General features: G+C 33.7%; 1 protein-coding gene across 1 annotated transcript in view; it reads left to right on the top strand.

The window, feature by feature from the left end:
- Nucleotides 1-19,493, top strand: part of LOC118197423 (uncharacterized) — a 235,726-nt gene that overhangs the window by 91,554 nt on the left and 124,679 nt on the right. Inside the window, exons 28-29 of the mRNA XM_085820180.1 lie at nt 6,791-6,909; nt 10,009-10,197. Coding sequence (XP_085676306.1) covers nt 6,791-6,909; nt 10,009-10,197 — 308 coding nt within the window. The remainder of the gene's footprint in view (nt 1-6,790; nt 6,910-10,008; nt 10,198-19,493) is intronic.

Raw genomic sequence — 19,493 nt, 5'->3', positions numbered from 1 at the left:
TTAGTTCTATTACTACAAAATGAATGTTGTATGTTAAAAAGCCAAATTTTTACTTATTTACTTCGGTTTACTTATTTTCTTCTTCGTCTCCCACTCCTCTAACTTTAGGCTATAGCAACTAACTTGCTTCAGACTCCCAAACTCTAATTTTAGTCCTCGAACTCCAAGGTCTATAACAGAATTTTTCAGTTTTTGTTATTCTCAGTTTCATTCGGTTTCAATAACTGAAGAATGGGAAGCTGCAAGATATCTTCATACTTTTCTGTCACATTTCTATTTTTTCGTTTTCTGTATATTACAATAATATGTCCTATACAGAACGGAGTTTTTCTTATAAAATTTTGCATGAGAAAAGTATTTCTTTAAAAAGATAGCCAGTCTTTATTTGTTTGGCTCAAATTAAACAATAATCAAACTACACATTTTTGGGCAGTTATGCTAAAACTACACTTGTAAGGTGTTTTCATCCTCTTTACCGCTTCCCTTCGTGGATAGCACGCCCGACTAGCAGCCCGAATGCCCGGAGTTCGATCTCGATGGGGCAAGGTACAATTTTCACATCTCCTGCTCTAAAAGAAAATGTCTAATGTCCTCTACTGTGGCGCCTGAACTAAAAGATGGTGGAGGAAAGTTCGTTTTTGGCTGGAGGACAAAGCAATGTATTTTCTTCCTCCTTGCCATGCACCTTCGTGATGTAACTGGAAAACACGTCAAACTAGCAATCGAAATGTCCGGAGTTCAAATCCCGACTACGGCACTGCACATTTTTTAAGTCTCCTGAAGAGAAGTAAATGCTTAATCGTATTTACACGCTAGGCTACTACAGCATTTATAGCCCACGCAGTTTATTTCCATTTCAGGAGATGTAAGGTCCTTATCTTCCACGTGATTTCAAAAATAGCCAATTTCTACAGAGTTGTCAGTTGGCATTTTATAGGATTATACTTCAGGGGCTCCCAAAGTGTGCACCGCGGCGCCCTGGGGCGCCATGAAGAGTAAAAAGGCGCGCCGCGAGGCACTCGTGTTTACCTTTTCACGGAATCTAAATTCAAATAAGAAAGGAAGGAGTGGCCAGTTCGGCACTAAGAGTGAAGCACTGCTTCGAAGCTTCGGTCCCATACTCAGAAGCTGTCTTGACAGCGCTTCGATAGTATTTCGACACACGGCAGTTCCATACAAATCGAAAAACGGGACATTTCCGCATAAAGAAAACATTTCTTGTGTGATGGATAATAGCAATTTGTATAGTTTAGTGACATTTGCGCAAAAATCACATCTTGGTTATTTTTCGATAACTAACAACAGCGATTTTGATTATGAATTTGTTTCATAAAATTTTAAGCTGTTGAACTACAAAGATATACATTTTAGCGAAAATGCTAGGCTTAAAGAATGAAAAGTACCTTAGGATGCCTTTAAAATTGTATACTTCTTTCGATATTCTTGATAGAGTATTCGCTACTTTTATTTTATGTTCCAAACGCCAACATTTTTTAAATAAAATTTTTTTGTCATCCACATATTAATGTGACATGTACTTTTTAAAAATTTTTAGAGGAGAGGCTTTATAGTTGCTCATTTTAAATTTATCGTTTTATTTTTATATGACATAAAAATAATCACTTTGGCTTTACACGTTTTACTTATTTGGGTTAATTAAAAAATAAAATTACCACCAAATGCTGCAATCTTCGTCAAACTGAATACATATGCCGATAAGTTAACTTTTCCTTGATCTGTAACCACATATTTGTGTAAAATTATGTACAATTTTACACAAATGTGTGGAATAGAAGACGGTTACATTTGCGAATTCGCCGGGACTACCATGTGCGGTCAAGATGATGTGACCATGTGAACGTGTCACATCATCAATACAGCTTAGTAAGAATTTGAAAATAGGGTAATCGACGGAAGTGAAAATATTTGTCTATCCTGCCAAAGGAGGTCCGATCATGAATGGTCTTCTTACTGATTGTTCGTACTGGAAAGCAATCTGTTAAAAGGTATTGTAAAGCAAATTCTATGATTTGCATACTTAAGAAAGTAATAAGGAGGAGTTTTAGAATATGTATTGTTGAAATTAAGGGTAAAAAATCTCATAAGTATAATTAAAAGAATTATTTCCCTTACATTTTATAACAACTCAGTTACAGGATTTAAATAATATTTAAGAAAAATTCTTTTTTTATTCCATTTCAAAAATATTCAGAGAAAGTTAAGTACTATTTAACGTATCTCGCTATTAAAATAAAATGTGCTCTAATTTGAAATGGATCGAATAGAGCATTAATTGTAAATTGACTTCGATTTTTCGATTTAAAAGATTCCTCAGAAGCTAAAAAATCATGTCGCATTGGAGAAAGTATTTTAGGAAGAAGCTTTATATATAGAAAAGAAATAATGCATAATTTTAATATTGATAATACAATAAACTTTGATATTAATTTTTGTAATCCTTAACCGAATAAAATCGAATTACCTTAAATTTTTTTCTAATCTAATTAAGTAAAACTTGTGAAAATATTTCATTCAAATTAAACCGTTCTGAGAAAACTGTTCTGTGAAAAATTAATTAATTTTTAATTCCGTTCAGAATGAAATGTTATTTAAAAATGTTTTCTTTTCATATGCTTAGGACTCTGAAATATTGTAGAAAAGGAAAATATATGCATTTATACGTATATTTATAGCGCAATTACAAAATATTTACATCCGATCGTGTCAAAACCCATTGAACTTAATGGTAGATGACTCAATGTTTTGGTCACCACGAAGGGATCTGTTCAAAGCAGTGTATGGGGGAAACCAAGGTTTCTAAAATACCTAAGAAGTATTTTACTGATCTTGGGGGAAACCGGTTAGGAACACGGTGGTGTGGCTGCAGCGGACGTGGTCAGAGCGGACACTACGAAACTCATCGTGGTTAGAGCGGACACATTCTTTCCCCAAGAACAGACAAAGGGTGCAGATAAATAAGTAAATAAATATTTTTAAAAATCCATAATATAATTTAAACAGTAATTTAAGTTGCAAATCTCTTTCAAGTGGGATAACTTTTTTTTTACCGAAGATTTCTGTTTTCGCATTCGATTATCGAATTACGAGGCACTGGAATTACTCTTGGCACTGTAGTATGTCGGTGTTTTAGTGACGAAATCATAACCTTTCTGATATAATTCTGAAAGTTCTTGAAATATCTTGGGAACGGGAAATGTATTTATCCTTGTAATTCGATAATCGAGTGCAAAAACAGAAAACTTCGGTGAAAAAAACGTTATCCCACGTGAAAGAGATTTGCCACTTAAAATACTGTTTTAAACTATATTTGTAATTTTTAAAAGTATTTATTTACTTATTTATCTGCACCCTTTATCTGTTCCATGATGGGAAAAAAATGTGTCCGCTCTGACCACGATGAGTTTCGCAGTGTCCGCTGTAACCACTGTCCGCTCTGGCCACGTCCGCTCTGGCCACGTAACCAGGAACACTCCATCTTACTTCCTACCTCCATGGCTTGCGCTGCATAAATCGCTCATTGCGTAGAAAAATAACACCCTACCGACAACTCCACCCGCATATGGAATTCAGGTTGGGTTGGGCAGCGCAGAATTCTTTGCTAGCAGATGCCAGAGATTTCCAGATGCCAGCATTCAACCGTCGCGCTGCATGAACAGGAGTTGTCGCGAGCGCTCATCGGTGGTAGTATCGTAGGCCGCATTGCCAAGTTAGTTTATTGTAAGCCCAAGCAGTTAAATTTTCAAGTTAAATAGACGTAGTAATAAAGTGTTCTTGGTAGTGATACAGAGGGTTGTGATTTACGAACCCAGGACAGATAAACGTTATAATATCTATTTAAACATATCTAAGTGAGCAGTTAATTGCTTTGTTTTAGTTGTGCTGTTTTGTATTTTCGTCAAAAGTTAGTCACAAAATGGAAGGATTTTGATTAAATAAGCAAGTCGATAGTTCAAGTCAGAGTGATCAAGCTTCGACAAGTGGCTGGAGAGCAAAAAACGGAAATATCGCAAATACGATGATAGCTTTGTTTCAGAAGTATGTAATGAAGAAAGACCTCAATGTGTGCTCTGTTTGAAAATTCTATCGTCCGAGAGTATATTCCCAAGTAAGAAGTGACATCTGGAGATCATTCACCCTACCATGGTTGAAAAATCGCACGAATGTTTTAGTAGGAAGTTGCAAAAAAAAAAAAAAAAAAAAAAAAAAGTGTTCACTCAAGAAGCTTCAATACTTAGCAACGTACTGCTAGTATCTTTCAAAGTGGCATACAGGGTAGCGAAGAAGTACAAGAAACTTCACACCATCTCAGAAAAACTTATTTTATCGGCTGCTGTCGATATGGTTAATATTATGGTTGAATAATCGACGGAAAAACTAATTACAAAAGTATCTTTATCAAACAACATTATTAGTCGAAGAATCCATCATATAGCCGAGGATCTCAATGACCAATTAGTAAAGAAAATGAAAGACAAGGAATTTGGTCTACAACTTGAGAGTAATAAAGATGCATGCCTTATTTGTTACGTACGCTTTCTAGATGATAATATAATTGTTGAAGACCTTCTTTTCTGTAAAAGCATCAGTGAAGTCGCAAAGGCTAAAAACGTATTCAAAATTCTTGACAAGTTTATAATGGAAAATAATTTAGATTGGGAAAATTGTATGAGTGTGTGTACTGACGGTGCTAGATCAATGTCTGGCAGATATTGCGGATTGAAAGACCTTATTCGCAGTATGGCATCGCATACTATGTGGACTCATTGCATATCCATAGGGAAATAGGAAATACTTGCATCGAAGCTGTGAATTGAATTTGGTATTGAAACGTATCATAGACGAAGTTAACTACGTAAAAACTAGGCCGCTGAAAGCCAAACTATTCAAAAACCTTTGTATGGACATGGGAGCTGAACACATAGCCCTGCTATATTACTGCAGTTTACGATGGCTTTTACATGGAAATGTCTTATCCTGTGCATTCAAGCTACATCAAGAAATTCACCTTTTTCTGCCACAGGAAGGACATGCAAACTCCAGATACTTTGCCGAACCAAAGTTTTTACTAAATCTGGCATATCTGTGCGATATATTTGACAAACTGAATGCCTTGAATTTTTCTCTACAGGTCAATAATATGCATATCTTGAAACTAGGGGAGAAGACTGTCGCGTTTAGAAGAAAACTGCAGTAGTGGATAAGAAAAATTAATGAAGATGGCGGTGCAGATTGTTTTGCCGAATTGCATAAATACGTGTGCTCTAATGAGCTCATTATCTCTCAAAAATTGTTGTCTCTTTTCACGGAACATCTTTCGAAGCTCACTGAATGGTTGTCAAAATACTTTGCGGAAGAAAATATTGAGAAATATCCAAAATCCTTACCATGCTCAGCTCCATCAAAATTCATTTCAGAAGAAAACAAGAGTCTCATTGGACTCTCTTGCGACAATCGCCTGAAAACAGTATTGCTTGTTTCAATTTGGCGGAGTTTTGGATAATCATCAAAAATGAATATCCAACTCTGAGTTCAAAAGCTTTAAGGATTCTTATTCCTTCTGCAACATCATATTTATGCTAAATCGTATTTTCATCTGTAGCTCTAATAAAGAGCAAATATCGTTCAAAGATCAACGTGGGACAAGAAATGAGAGTGGCAGTGTCAAGTCTTATCCATTGCTTTAAACCTTTTGCGGAGATCAGCAAGCTCACACGTCCCGTTGATTTTTTCTATTTTTCTTTAATAATAATAATATAATATTCTTGTGTATCAGTTCAATATATACCTATATGAGCTTCAAATTGTGGTTGTTTTCATTTCTGTGCTTGGTTACTAATATCAATATACAGTCGTATTTAATGAGGTGTTGTGATTTGTTATGACACTGTGTAGTAAGCAGGTTGTAAGGCACAAACCTTGTACAACACTTCGTTAAACACGATTAGGGCGCCGTGACAAAATACTAAACCTCTAAGTGCGCCGTCAACTGAAAAAGGTCAGGAACCCCTGTTATACTCGATTATTTAATTTAGGTAAAGTGCGCAAGAGATATTTGAGTACGTTCTATCCCAATATTGACTGAGGAGCTCCTAGGAAGAGAAAGGATACATTACTCCTCTTCCTTTAACGCAACCCTTTTGAAAGACGTTTAGTGAAATAGTTATTTATCTTTCAAATTTTCACTGCGCAGTTACAAAATCGACAGAATTAAAAGCAATAAATGCATTTTTAATTACTTAATTTAATGCTTTTGATTGTATAATGGTTATCGGGCTTTGATTGCTAGCATGGAGACAAAAATATGGGTTTGACTCTCGTGTAAGGCTTGACTGAATATGTTTGCCCTTCCTTCCTCACTGCAGATATGCGACCCAACTGTCGTGGTACAATTCTGGGCAGGGCAATCTTTTTAATGATGGGATGTTAAATGATCAATGAGTTCGGCCGTTTTCGATGAATACCTGTGAAAACGTGTTTGGCCTGTGGGCTAAATGTAAATCTTAGTTTTATTTTGTATAACTCAAACACTCACAGTCTATGTCATTCAATATTTACTTGTCTAAAATCTAAAGGCAGAACTATTGTTTTGTGATCTTAAATATAAAAAAATAAAAAGTGTACAGTAAAACAAAACTATGCACACAAATAGAATTTTCTTAATTGCTTAATTGCATTATGCTGAAATGTAGTTACCTTCTCCCATTGATATGAGGAATAAAAAAATATCGGCTGATTTTGGATATAGAAAATCTGATTATTTTATGTACAGGTGGACACATCAATCTCCGAACTGTGTTTGAAAATGAGAAAGATTCGCGAAGACTTCTCAGTAGTCTTTTCCAAAATGATCCCGAAAGGAAGAAACTGGAGAGCTACATCGATATCTTAGTAAGTATGCTAGTAATGTGACATTTTAACTTGAAATCTTAAAATAACTTTGCTAATTAGATTATATGCCTTATTAAATCCCAAACAGTATGTCCTTATCCTTGGGCGTAACCAAATTCTGCACTCATATATGCAGACCTCAGTGCAAATGATTACTCCCTTGTGATGCTATAGGTAAATTCCGTACCATTCGATTTGACATTGTTAAACCTTTAGTTTATTTCTGATCACTGTCATACTTAAGCAATGTCAAAATGAAAAGCTGTTATTAAAATTATTTTTAATACATAAATGAAAATAAATAGACGGAACTATATATACAGTACGCGTTTAAAACATTCAAAGCAGAAGTTTTGAAATAGCCTGGAAATAAAATTTTTCAGGAAATAAATAATCTGGGAGCTTCTTAGAAAAGGTGTTTCATAGAAATGGATCATTTTTCTTAAGAAAACTAATGGGAAAAGGTTTGTAAAAGAAACAAATCCCGAAGTCTGAAGAAGGATAACAATTACTCCAACAAACTGATAAGATATTTGCGTATGCGATTGCCTAGCTTGAGTCGCAACGTGCGAAATTTAGCTGTAGGATTTCAGAGTGGGAAGATCTTTGATACGAAATTTTACATCTACATTATTATAGTAGTATTATATGCCCTCCGTATCAGCTGTTGCCTTTCCAAATCTTAATTGCACAGAGTACTAGTAAAAGTGGGCTAACGTGCCCTTTTATTATTGATCCTAGACATGTGCTTTCAATCAGAATGTTTCTCTAAAATGATAGAGAAATTCATGAGAACAATTTCAGCATTGGCCTTAGAGCAAGAAGCCCAATTAGAAAACTATTCATTATGGTTGTATACTTTTATAAGGTATTTCTCCTTCCTTCCAGCATGTCTTCGTGGTGTAATAGTTAGCACATTCGGCGCATGTTCAAGAGGTCCAGGTTTGAGTCCCGGAGAAGGCATTTTGGATATTTACAGTTTCCAATATTTAAAAATACCCTAATAACTCTACACTTTGAATGTGAAATTCTCTGAATCCTTTTCATAAAAATTAGGAGGTAAATTTATATGGTATTTCTCCCGCCTTCTTAGCGAGCCTTCGTGGTGTAGTGGCCTGAACGCTCGGCGCATAATTGAGAGGTCCGCGCTTCGATTCCCGGCGAAGGTGTTGAATATTTTTCATCTCTCTTGCTTCTAAAAAATACCTAATGTCTTTACAAATTTTCCGATTTAGTGGCAGCATTCCTTAAATGCTCCCTAAACTTCAGTTAACTGCTATAATGAAGGTCGATTAATGAAGTTTTAAGGCTACTTTTATTACTTTAATTAACCAACTATTGTGATTTAGACCTTTACTATCACTTCTTTCCTTTTCCTCGCTAGAATACAAATCAGTTTGTGAGTATTTAAATCTAGGATTCTAGATTTTAATACAGAGCATGTTACTGCCTGTCGATGCTTCGTTACTAGGTTTTCCAAGTTCTGATAAAATTGAAGTTCTTCGGCTGTGCGTTATTTCTGATGACATTTTATTCTTACGCCGGTGAGAAGTTTTGAGACAACTTCGCATTAAATCAACAACATAGTCTTTGACTTTGGGGTTTAGTTTTAAATTTGAATTAGACTGTTACTCTAAGTTTCCTCACCACAAGTTGTGGTAAAGCACGAATCGTACGTTTGTGCTAATGTTTTAATTTAACGTAAAGTTTGTTTTAAATGTTAACGAATCGGTAACTCGCTCAGTGTCTATTAGAAGTTCGATGCTAGTTTATGCTACCAAAGAATACCAAACTCTACAAAGTTACTTATTATGGAAAGCTGAATTTAGTACTGATTATTAATTTTGTAATCAATCCGGAAAATTATTAATTTATCACACTTTCTTAAAATTTAGAATTACTTACTGAATTGGTGAATTCAGTAATCAGAATATTTAGCTGTAAACGAAAGGGTAGTGGTAATTCATTTAAGAAAATTTAATTCTTTATCTAAAAATTCGGTTGAAAAAAGTATTACTTTTCTTTTTCCGTAAAGTCAAATTTTTATGTTAAGAACTGCTGTAAAATCTGTATTTGGGAGGAAGTGAACAGACAGTACAAAAAAACTTTTCATTATCTGTCATTTTGTCATTCCGTCCGTAATTTTTATTAACTTTTATTATCGCCCTATATCTCAGTCACTTATTCGTATAAATTAGTTCATATGAATTTAAGGGAGAGGCAATTTAAGAGAGAGACACTGCTTATTATTACATAAATTTGAATTGTTTTAGCCAAACTAAAATTAGTAACACGAAAGATAATCTTCTTCATTTTCAGGTGAAATATACTTATTTTCAGAGTGCACACTCATTGGAATTACAAAAGTTCCGAATTCATTTCTGTTCTTTCAGAAATGATAAATGTTTAATTAATTACAGTGGTTGCTTTATTATTATTATTATTATTATTCACATTTTTTCTTATGTCTGATAAAATTACTCGCTAGAGATGTAGTAATGAATTTTAATCAAAAATACAGGGAACTATCATTTGGTATCATTTCTCTATCATTTATATATATCTATTTATCATTTCTCTATCATTTGGTGTAGAAGTTTTGCAATCGATGAAAATTTGAGATTTTTACTAAATTCAAAGAAGCAACAGTTTGAATTTTATTTTGTTGTAAAAATCATATTATTTTTGTATTATATATTTGATGTAAAAATCATATTTCATGTGTTAAACTGATAGACCTTTATTATTTAAGAGGAGAAAATAAATATTTTTTAGGGTTTTTTGAATATTTAGAGTTTTTAAACTTTTAGATTCTCTTTCAGTTCTTAACAGCAAATTCTTTTTGAGCCAACTCTTAACTTTAATCTAAAATTTTCAGAGCGCAAGTTTTTTTTTGTTTATTTCAGTGCATAACCAATAAATATTATATTCATACCTTAATATAGCTTTATGTTGAATAAGTGTAATTTTGTAGGATTATGATTTCAAACATTTTGACATTCTTTATGCTTCCAAAAATCTGTATATGTATACGAATACGTCAATTAATTTGTTGTGGTATCTGAGAAGCCAATAACTTTTATGTTTCTGATATTTTAGGCAGAATACTTTTCAAGGCTTGAAAATTTGAGTATCCTTAAGACACTGTGTAACGAGCACCAGAAGAACAAAAGATTATATTATACTGCGGACAACATCATCAAAAAACTGTGTTTACAGCCGCCATTAGAATGGTCTCCAATTAGCCTTACTGAAAATAAGCATAACCTAACAGCATTGTGGTTACAGGTAAGTGGATTAATCAATTTATTGCAAAACACTTTTGACGCTAACATGTCATTAGCCAAGTTTTTGTAATTTTAGTAATTGTCTTTAGCGAAGATTTTGCAAAATTTTGTAGTGTCACGCGCGATGTTAGGTAGGCAGTCATTTTTCCTTCATGCTACTTGACAATTGTTCTTTTCGTGAGAAACCTATAGTTTTTCATTTACCTTCCATGCGACCTAAAGAACTTTATTGTTCTGTAAAGCTTATGGGATTTATTTCACCTTCCAAATTTAATTACAAACTGAGCGATTTAAAAGCAATAAATGTCCTTCTTAATATTTTAAATGTTTAACTTATTTTTAGAGGTAGCCAAATGTTGATACCTGGCTACATGCTGCCAAATTAATAACATTTATTATAAAGCTTTAGAGCAATTCTTAACCACTACATTTGACGATAATCATCAGCAAATTGTTTCAGCAGTACATTACATGATTTTTTTCTCAGTCATAACATACATAGCAAAACAATAATTATTATTTTAAAACATGCTGAATTACAGCAGATGCTCAAATGTTGTATATCATTAGCAAACTTCCATTTTCCGTATTTGGTAATGAATGACAGACATATTTCTGTTTTGTCAGAAATAGCAGTTTTCCAATTATGCAAACCATCTCCTTTTAAAAATTTCATATTTTATAGAGTGTATTCTCCTTATTTATATGTAAACATCGTTAGAGAAATAAAAATATTTGCGGTATTCATATTTATATATAACAATAAAGCCCTTTTTTCCAACAGCAGGTGCTAATAATAATCCAATAACGATTGAAAAATATCAAAATATTTTCAGTAAGCATTTTAGCTTACACTATTGTTTAACATTACATTGCTAGTCTGAAAAATTTAAGCATAGTGTGTGCTCGATAATCAATTGACGATTTCAAGTGTCTCGGTTTGAACCTTTTACACCGCCGACGAAAATGGGCCTAATAATTTTAAGTAGTTTATGTGCAGATACTGGAAACAAAAAGTACTTCGTAGCAAATGGAACGAACGTTAAGTAATTAGAGAATACACTAAACCAAATAATTTTCATCATAAAATACAGGATCGCTTGTTAAGAAATTATGTTCTGCAGGGCGCTTTCCATTTATACCATCTTTTGTACATCAAATACAGAAAAAGCATAAAAAATAACCGTGAAGCTTTATTTAAGATAAAGTAGAGGAAATGGAACATCAACAAATGCTTGAAATCACTAAATCAAAATTACAAATAGTTTAGGAACTCGCAAAGTTTTTCAAATTTACAAACATTAATGACTGAACATTAAATGACAAAATTAATCGCAATTACAAACGCTGCTCAAAAGGGTGACTGCCTGGTACAAAGATGTTATATGGTTCGGAAAACCATTAGAAGTTTTTAGGCTTCTATAGCGACTGAAACGATCATTTAATTTTACCGGTTCCACAGTCTAACATATACTACCGGGTCATATAACGTACTACCGGGTCTGAACCCCTTAATGCCTCCGTATTTGGCGGGAGGTGGTCATCAGACAAAATGCCCACAAAGAGCTTTAAAAAGTGTAACGATACACCGCCGCCTCGACCCACACTTACGGGCGACGGATCAAAAAGGCTCTCTCTCCTCACGGCTGAACGGGTCGACGGGGGTCACCACTCCCCCCGAACCGAGACCACCATGAGGTCTGGTACTTTAAGCCTGGCCGCTCTACTGGTCGTTACTGCGCCCCCGCCAGTACTACCATGGAGGTAGGAAGTAAGTCCTTTCTTATCTCCATGAGTACTACACGGGCAGTCCACCAGACAGAAGGTTTGACATGGAACACCAGAATCGCAGTGGACTGGCCACTGCCTATCCGCTACCAATACCGTAGCTTTACTCGGAACTCGGTACCAGGCCGCTACCGACACCACCTGCCGAGTGGCCTTTAGCCACCCCCCTTGGTCCAACCGTACAGACGGTTGGACTCAGGGGTTCTGGAACCGCCAACTCTTAATGCTTTTCCCCCGGAGTACTCTGTCAAGATATAGAATCCACCCAGTTGCACTCCAGGGGGTAAATATAGCGACTGAAAGTCTAAACACTACATTCTTGTCGAAATCAACGATGCTGAAATCGAGATTGTGATGTCGATGTCGAAACTGAATCTCGTACGTTACGCATTTAAGATGCTTTCATAAAAAGGAATCTAAAACAAACAGATCTGTTAAGTGTGTATGAGAAGGAACGGGGATGGTAGATCCACTTAGGACAAATATGAAGCTTTGAATATGAGCTTTGAAATGAAGTGGCACTTCAATTATTTGGAACAACATTTCTTAGTATACTCCATCAATTCCGGCATACCTGTTGGAAGAAAAAGTATATCCTCTTAGCCAGACAATCTGGAAGACTATATGGGACGAGCATTTAGTCATGAACGATATCCTTGTAAACATTTGCTGGGAACCGTGCCTGGTGGGAATGTGTCCTATACCTTTGTACTGCGTAAGACGGTATTATGGGTAAACAGAAAAAAACCCCGCCAGCCTTAAACCTTTTAATGTGCGATCGAGCATTAAGTGATAAAAATTGTTAGTTTCCATGCATCCCATCACTTCTTAAAATTTGTTTCATAACGTTCTGAAGGAAACAATTCATTTATGTAAAAAAAACATAAAACATAAAGAAATAATTTATATATATGAGACAAATATTTTTTTCGAAATGTACTTCTTAATATTAGTCAAGTAATGCATACAATGCGACCCGCAGAACTAGGACATATCTTTAACTGCCTGTCATATTTACACAAGCTGGCTTCCTGTGATCCTGAAATTTGAAAGGCTTTACTTTACAAAAGATTCATTTAATAATTATGAACTTTTGCAGCTTTATTCAATATATGTGTCAAAATGACGTACTTAACTCTATGTTTATTTTTGAAGAAAATGTTTAATTCCATTTTAAAAAATTGGGTTTTCTTAAAATCACTTATGAAGTTGTAGAGCTGTACTTGATTGCTCCATTTGCTGAAATGTAGACAGTGTAGAAAGATTATTTAAATGATAAATAAATATTTTAGAACTTAAATGAATACATCTTAAATGGAAAACAAACAAATTTTGTTCTTCAATACTTCTAAAATCCAAAATTAACATTTATAGTTCTAAAATAGTTTCTAAATTATTTTTATTTAGAAAAATATTTTTACAACTAGTTGCGCTTTCAGCAGTTGTGAGGAAAGTTCGCAAGAGTATTTACAGCATTCAGGAATTTATTTTAGAGATTATATTTTAGAATAAACTGCGTAAATTTAAAAGGACTTCCCTTCCACTTTTTCCCTACCAATATCGGAAATAAAACGGTTGAAATACTTCTCTCTTAACAATAAATTCCTCGTTATTAATGTCTTTATGATCATAATGTAGTTTGTATTTGTAATTGTTATTCAAGAGTTTCGAAAAAAGTAAAAAATCATAACAAGGTTATGTAGTTGCGGAAATCTCTTGGGGAAGTTTCTTTGAACACTTTACTGCAAGTAAAATCTATTTTTCCTCTCAATTTAATTTGGTGTGTAATTCAGAATCTTATTATTCTTTATATGCCTTGGTAATCCACTTGACTAACCCCCATAAGGGTTTCACGCAAAATATGCCCTCCTCCAGAATGTGCTACCTGCGCCGGACCTCTCCTTTTTTAGCTACAACACTGGTCTGTACTCATATGACCAAACGAAGAAAATTTCAGAGAGTTCATAAGTTTTCCATCGAAATCTTTCAAACCCGTGCACCATATAAATATAGTTACAGGTACAAGTGGGACGGACACCAAAATTTCACCATTGCGGGTACAGATACAGTTTCACCGCACTAACTGTGTAGTTCTACTTCGTTATAACTTTCAGATTATAACGAAAAGCACAAATGATCCACACTTAAAGAGATTCTTTCTGCAACTAATTAGTTTTATTAAAACTGAAAGGATTGACTCATGCAACAGATTTATTTTATAACATTATAAAATTTCTCATCTCTTTCATGGTTTCTGAATTGTTCACTAATTATCATATTGCTTTCACTTATAATACATCTTAAGAAAATCCTAATCCGCTGGCCTTTGAAAATTTTCTTATTTTTCTTATTTTTTAACATTTTTCTTATTTCTTAAGGCATTAAAGTACCATATTTTATCGTTCTTCTTAATGATATATAGAGCATGGTTTATTACAAAAAATGTGTTATTGTAGTGCTCCGTGTCAGCAAAGAGTACACTTCAACACTTATTCAACACTTACTGATGATTGCTGATTCATGAAACAGCGGATGTTTAAGACAAAATAATCAAAACAGCGAATTTTAATTGTTAAAACATTCTAAAATATAATTTACATTAAATAAAAATAATATAAAGTATGCTAGATATTATCCTCTGTTACATACTATACTACTGAATAAAGTATTGTGAAGTATACTTTACGCTTCTGTATATTCTGTCTCTCGTAGGTGAAAATAAGGGATTCTAACACTCAACCCAAACCGCAAGGGAGAAATATAGAAGGACAGTTTTTTTTATTTTATAATGCTATAAGATATTACAGAAATGAAAAAGTATTATAAAATTATCAACCATGAAGTAGTACTAGTATGTACTCGAACATGAATCACTAAAATCAATTAATAAACTAATTACTATAAACTTTTACATATGCTGTTAATTTTAAGAGACCGTTGGAGAGCTGTTCCAAATCGTAGTGTCGAAATGGTTTTGAATATCCGAAAACGCAATTAAAAAAACTGCAATGGGAAAATTTCAAATTTTATTATAGTCATTCTAAGAAAATTTTGTAAGATATTTTCTCTCGTCTTTTCGCGTGCCTTCGTAATGTGACTGGAAAGGTTCGGAGTTCGAATCCTGCTAAGGGCATCGTTGATTTACAAAGTTTCCTGATGGACAAACCTAATGACCACAAGTTCACCATTAAAAACTTTTAAAATATGTTCAAAATTGTATATATAAAATTCTCAGAAATATTTCTCATCTTTTTATAAATGAAAATTACATCTGCAGTTGTCAACTCTAGAAACTGAATCTTTACTTTTAAATAATATTAAAACTTGACATCTAAAAGAAACATTAGTTTTAACTGTTTCGTTTCTTTCTAGATAAAACTTTTGAACTCAAAATGAAATAAATAGAAAAATATCCCGATTACTATCTTGCGGAAATTAAAAAAAATAAATAAATAAAGGAAATGGAAAAGAAAGAAAAAACTACAAAGAGAGGATTATCCTTTTTTAGTTATATTACCATCATTAGATTTTATTTTGGATGCATATGACAGTGAAATATAGAAGAAAAATAATGAGTTTTTCGCTATTAATCTGTTACAGAATATTGGAAACCTGTTTTATTTATCATGCTTATAATATAAAATAATTAAAAAAGTATGGCTAGTGCAAAAAATGTCGCTTCGTCTATTTAGTATCTTCGAACTGATAATTATTCGTACACACATTGAGATGACGAAAATAGATGGAAATATCCAATAATATTTTGAAGTGAATTTGGATTGATATCGCCCTGGTAATTGTTATTAGTACAATCACTAATTCTATCAATATTACTGAAAATTCTTCCTCGTGGAATCTGTAAAAGTGGTTTCTTTGCATAGCTCAAATGTCTGCAGGAAACGTAGTTACACAGGGAAATGTGCAATAGGTTGTTTTTTACACCAGAGCATCGGCAACCTATGGCAAGTTTGCCAAACTACTTTCAGTGATACTCTGAGTGAATTGAAATATAGTGAATCCTTAGAATCCTTATTTACATAGAAGTTCATAATTTTCTTTAAGATATTCCTAGCTCTTAATATTTCTTCAAAAGGAAAGTTATTATACAGTTTAACGACGCTGGTGTTAAAACTCACGGATTTATATGAATAAAAATATATTGACAAACCATTATAATTTGCGGTATTGCATTTTTTATACTTTCGATTTTTGGATCAACAAAACTGTAAGTTATCATATACGCATTAAATTCTGAAAATATACAAAGGAGAAACAAGTATAATGATTCCCTTAATTTATTATCGGCTCAGGTCAATAATCAGCAATGATTCCTATTAAAATAGCAGTTATATGTTTTATTTATTTAATTGTTTTGTTATTTAAACCATTGGATTTTCTAATAGCATTACAAAACAATGAGTTCGGAACTTAAACTTTACAAAATATACTTTATTTTCTTGTCCGTATTTGTTTTGAAGAACTGCATAAACATACAGATTAGGGTATTATCTAATTTGTTGGAACATCTTAATGTATCTCAATGGTTATTGAGTATAAAAGTATTGAGGGCTTATCTTTCATATCTTGATGCTCAGAGAGGTCGGAATCTTTCAAATGCGCATAATTTGTTTTAATTCAGTGTCTGCTTGTAGTACTGAGATACCTGTTTCTCGTGAATATAAAATGTTTGAAGTTAACATTAACATAGTTAATTTATTTCCCCTCCTAATCTAGTTTAATTCTTGACACAAAATCTATTTTCTTTTCCAGGATTAAATATTAAATTGTATTCTTGAGACTTAAGAACCCATCGTATGAGTTTGGTTGCTAAATTCTTGCCGGAATACGAACGAACGACAGCCGCAATGTATATGGTAACAGGTATTTCCCAAAATAAATTCGAAATTTCTGTGCCACCAAAAGGACTGCTAATGTTTCCTCTCGATAGCAGTATAATTCTGTTAGTTAAGTGTTTTTCTAAAATATGCAGCCGGCTGTCCATTTTGCATAAGCAGGGCCCCTACCACAAAATCCGATGCATCTCCAGAAATTCTAATTTGCCGTCCGTATCAAAAACTTTCAAAGGGGAAGCTTGGTTTAATGTCGCTTTAAGTCTGTTCAAACACTGTGTTTGCTTCTGCCGACAAAGTGAACCTATTTTTTTTTCTTTTTAAATTTAAAAGTGTCTTTGATATATGAGCAAACTTTTTCATAAAAGCCATATAATAGGAGCACAAGCTCCAAAACGAGGCCAACTGCTTTGCCATATTAGGCGGTATAATTTTTATAGCTAAAATTTTAAGAGTCTTCCGTTTCAATTCCGCATTGAGATATCTTATAGTCCAGGTAACGGCAAATTTACATTTAACCGTATTCCGCTTTACGCCAGCTTCATTTAGAAATGAAAACACTTCGTGTAAATCGCAAATATGTTTATCAAGTGTATCGCTAGTGAATATTATATCGTCTAAGCGTAGATTTTTCCGAGGACAGGTCTTAGTTTAATATCCGCAGTTCTTTGAAATATGATGGATGCTCTGCATGAGTCAAATGGCATTCTAAGAATCGCATAAACTCCTAATTTAGTTATAAATGCGTTTTCTGGCACATCTTCTAGTTTCATACATATCTGAAAGTATCCAGATGTGAGGTCATCAAGTATCTTGAGGACTTGATTTTTTAATTATTTCTTGAACTATTGGTAAGGAATGTACTGGATATTTTGTTATGCTGTGTCATTTTTTGTGGTCAATAGCAAAACGCGATCTTTTAAAACCAGTGAATGTAAGATTATTTTCCTTTCGGCGCAATACTACAAGGCTAGCGGGTAAGGGTTACTTATAGGGATTATAATTTTATTCTTTAGCATTTCGGCAGTATGTTGTTCAATTATTTCTTCCTTAAACTTATCACAGCGTAGAATTTTGTTCAACCTGGGGATTTGTATTTTATATTTTGTGACTTTCCAGAGTCAACCATGGAGCATCATCAAATAAATCTAAAAATTGTCTTACCAAATGCTCCAGCTTTGCACTCTCGTCCGTGTTCAATTCCTTCAAGTCCAAAGCTGGCAGCTTTACTTCTTTAGCCACCTGCTTGTTCACTATGTACTGTAGAGTAGCTTCCTGATAATTAATTTTCGTCCCCCACAGCCTTTACAAAATCAGTCCCCAAAATTACATTAGCCTATAGATTTCTCTCTAAAAAAACACCTTGTAGAGTTCATTTTTCATTTATACATTTAAGATTTCTTTCCTACGCTTCTGCACTGTTCGTCTTGGATGGCTATTTAGCTTGTTCCCGCAACACCAAACACTCAATACCGTTTAAAATTTTCTTGAAAAAATTTTCTTTCTGCCATAAAACTACTTTACTCCCCCCCCCCCAGTATGAAACTGCTAGTACACTATTTATCAGAATGTGAATGAAATGGAGGCACAAATTTTTTATTAACGTTGTATTTAATTGAACATGAGAGGGATTTTCTTCCTTGCGGGGTAATTATCCTTTGTATGTCAGTAACCCTGCCTAGTTTAAAGGCTTATTATGTTTCCCCAGTTTCCTCTTTTGCGATCGCCATAAACGGATGAAACTTTTTTCTAGTTTACAAAACGTCTACTGCCGTCAAACTTTCAGCTTCCTTACACAACAGATCTACAAAAATATCTGCTGGACCCCTGCTAACATTTCGCTGCGCTTGTATTAATAGACACGCGCCTATTTTCGAACTTCACCGCTAACTAGAATGACTGTTCTAGCATACCCTGGTTTAGTAACTCAACAAAATCCTGAATCTGAGGCAACAAACCTGGGCTATGCCTATTTGGATAACTTCCGCATCGAGTTTTTTCCCATGCAATAAGTTCACAACGTATATTTTTATCAATACAAACTCAGTCAATTCTTCAGACTTAATTTGATATCTACCAGAAACATTCCGCTTCTTCTTTGGCCCTATCTTTCACTCCGGCGAACGTTTTCACAAAGGCGGGTTTAAATACTTCGAACTTATACCTCTAATTGCCTGATTCACCCAACAAAAATTTACCACCTCAACGCCCGTCATTGAAACGCAACGGTTGCTATGATGAACTTCTGTAATTTTGCAACATTATAAAGCTCTGGTTGTTCCAAAACGTTTACTACCAAATTTCTACCGTCTAAAATACTGACTGTACCATCTAAAATACTAGTAAATATTTTCATAAGGCGTATGATGCAATGATATGTTTTAAAAAACTCGCTAGCATAATGTCCCGTAACGATTAAAAGTATTTTTGAGAAATTTCTCTAAAGGCTGTTGCAACCAAAAAATAATTTATATTTTTGAAATTGTGTATTCTGAAAGACCACGTTATTCAGTCTAAACTTTGAGCGAAATTATATTTATAAGAATTAAGAATTTTCTTTTGACATAATGTAATATTACTCCATTTATCGAGGTTCGAATTTTCCAGAACTTCAGTTATGCGAAGCATTTGCTGATTTCTCTAACCGAATAAAAGTCAT

This window comes from Stegodyphus dumicola, chromosome 7 (genome assembly GCF_044657685.1).
Source record: "Stegodyphus dumicola isolate Sdum_Otavi_A_Nest chromosome 7, ASM4465768v1".
Lineage (NCBI taxonomy): Eukaryota > Metazoa > Arthropoda > Arachnida > Araneae > Eresidae > Stegodyphus > Stegodyphus dumicola.
This window is presented reverse-complemented; position numbering and strand designations above follow the sequence as displayed.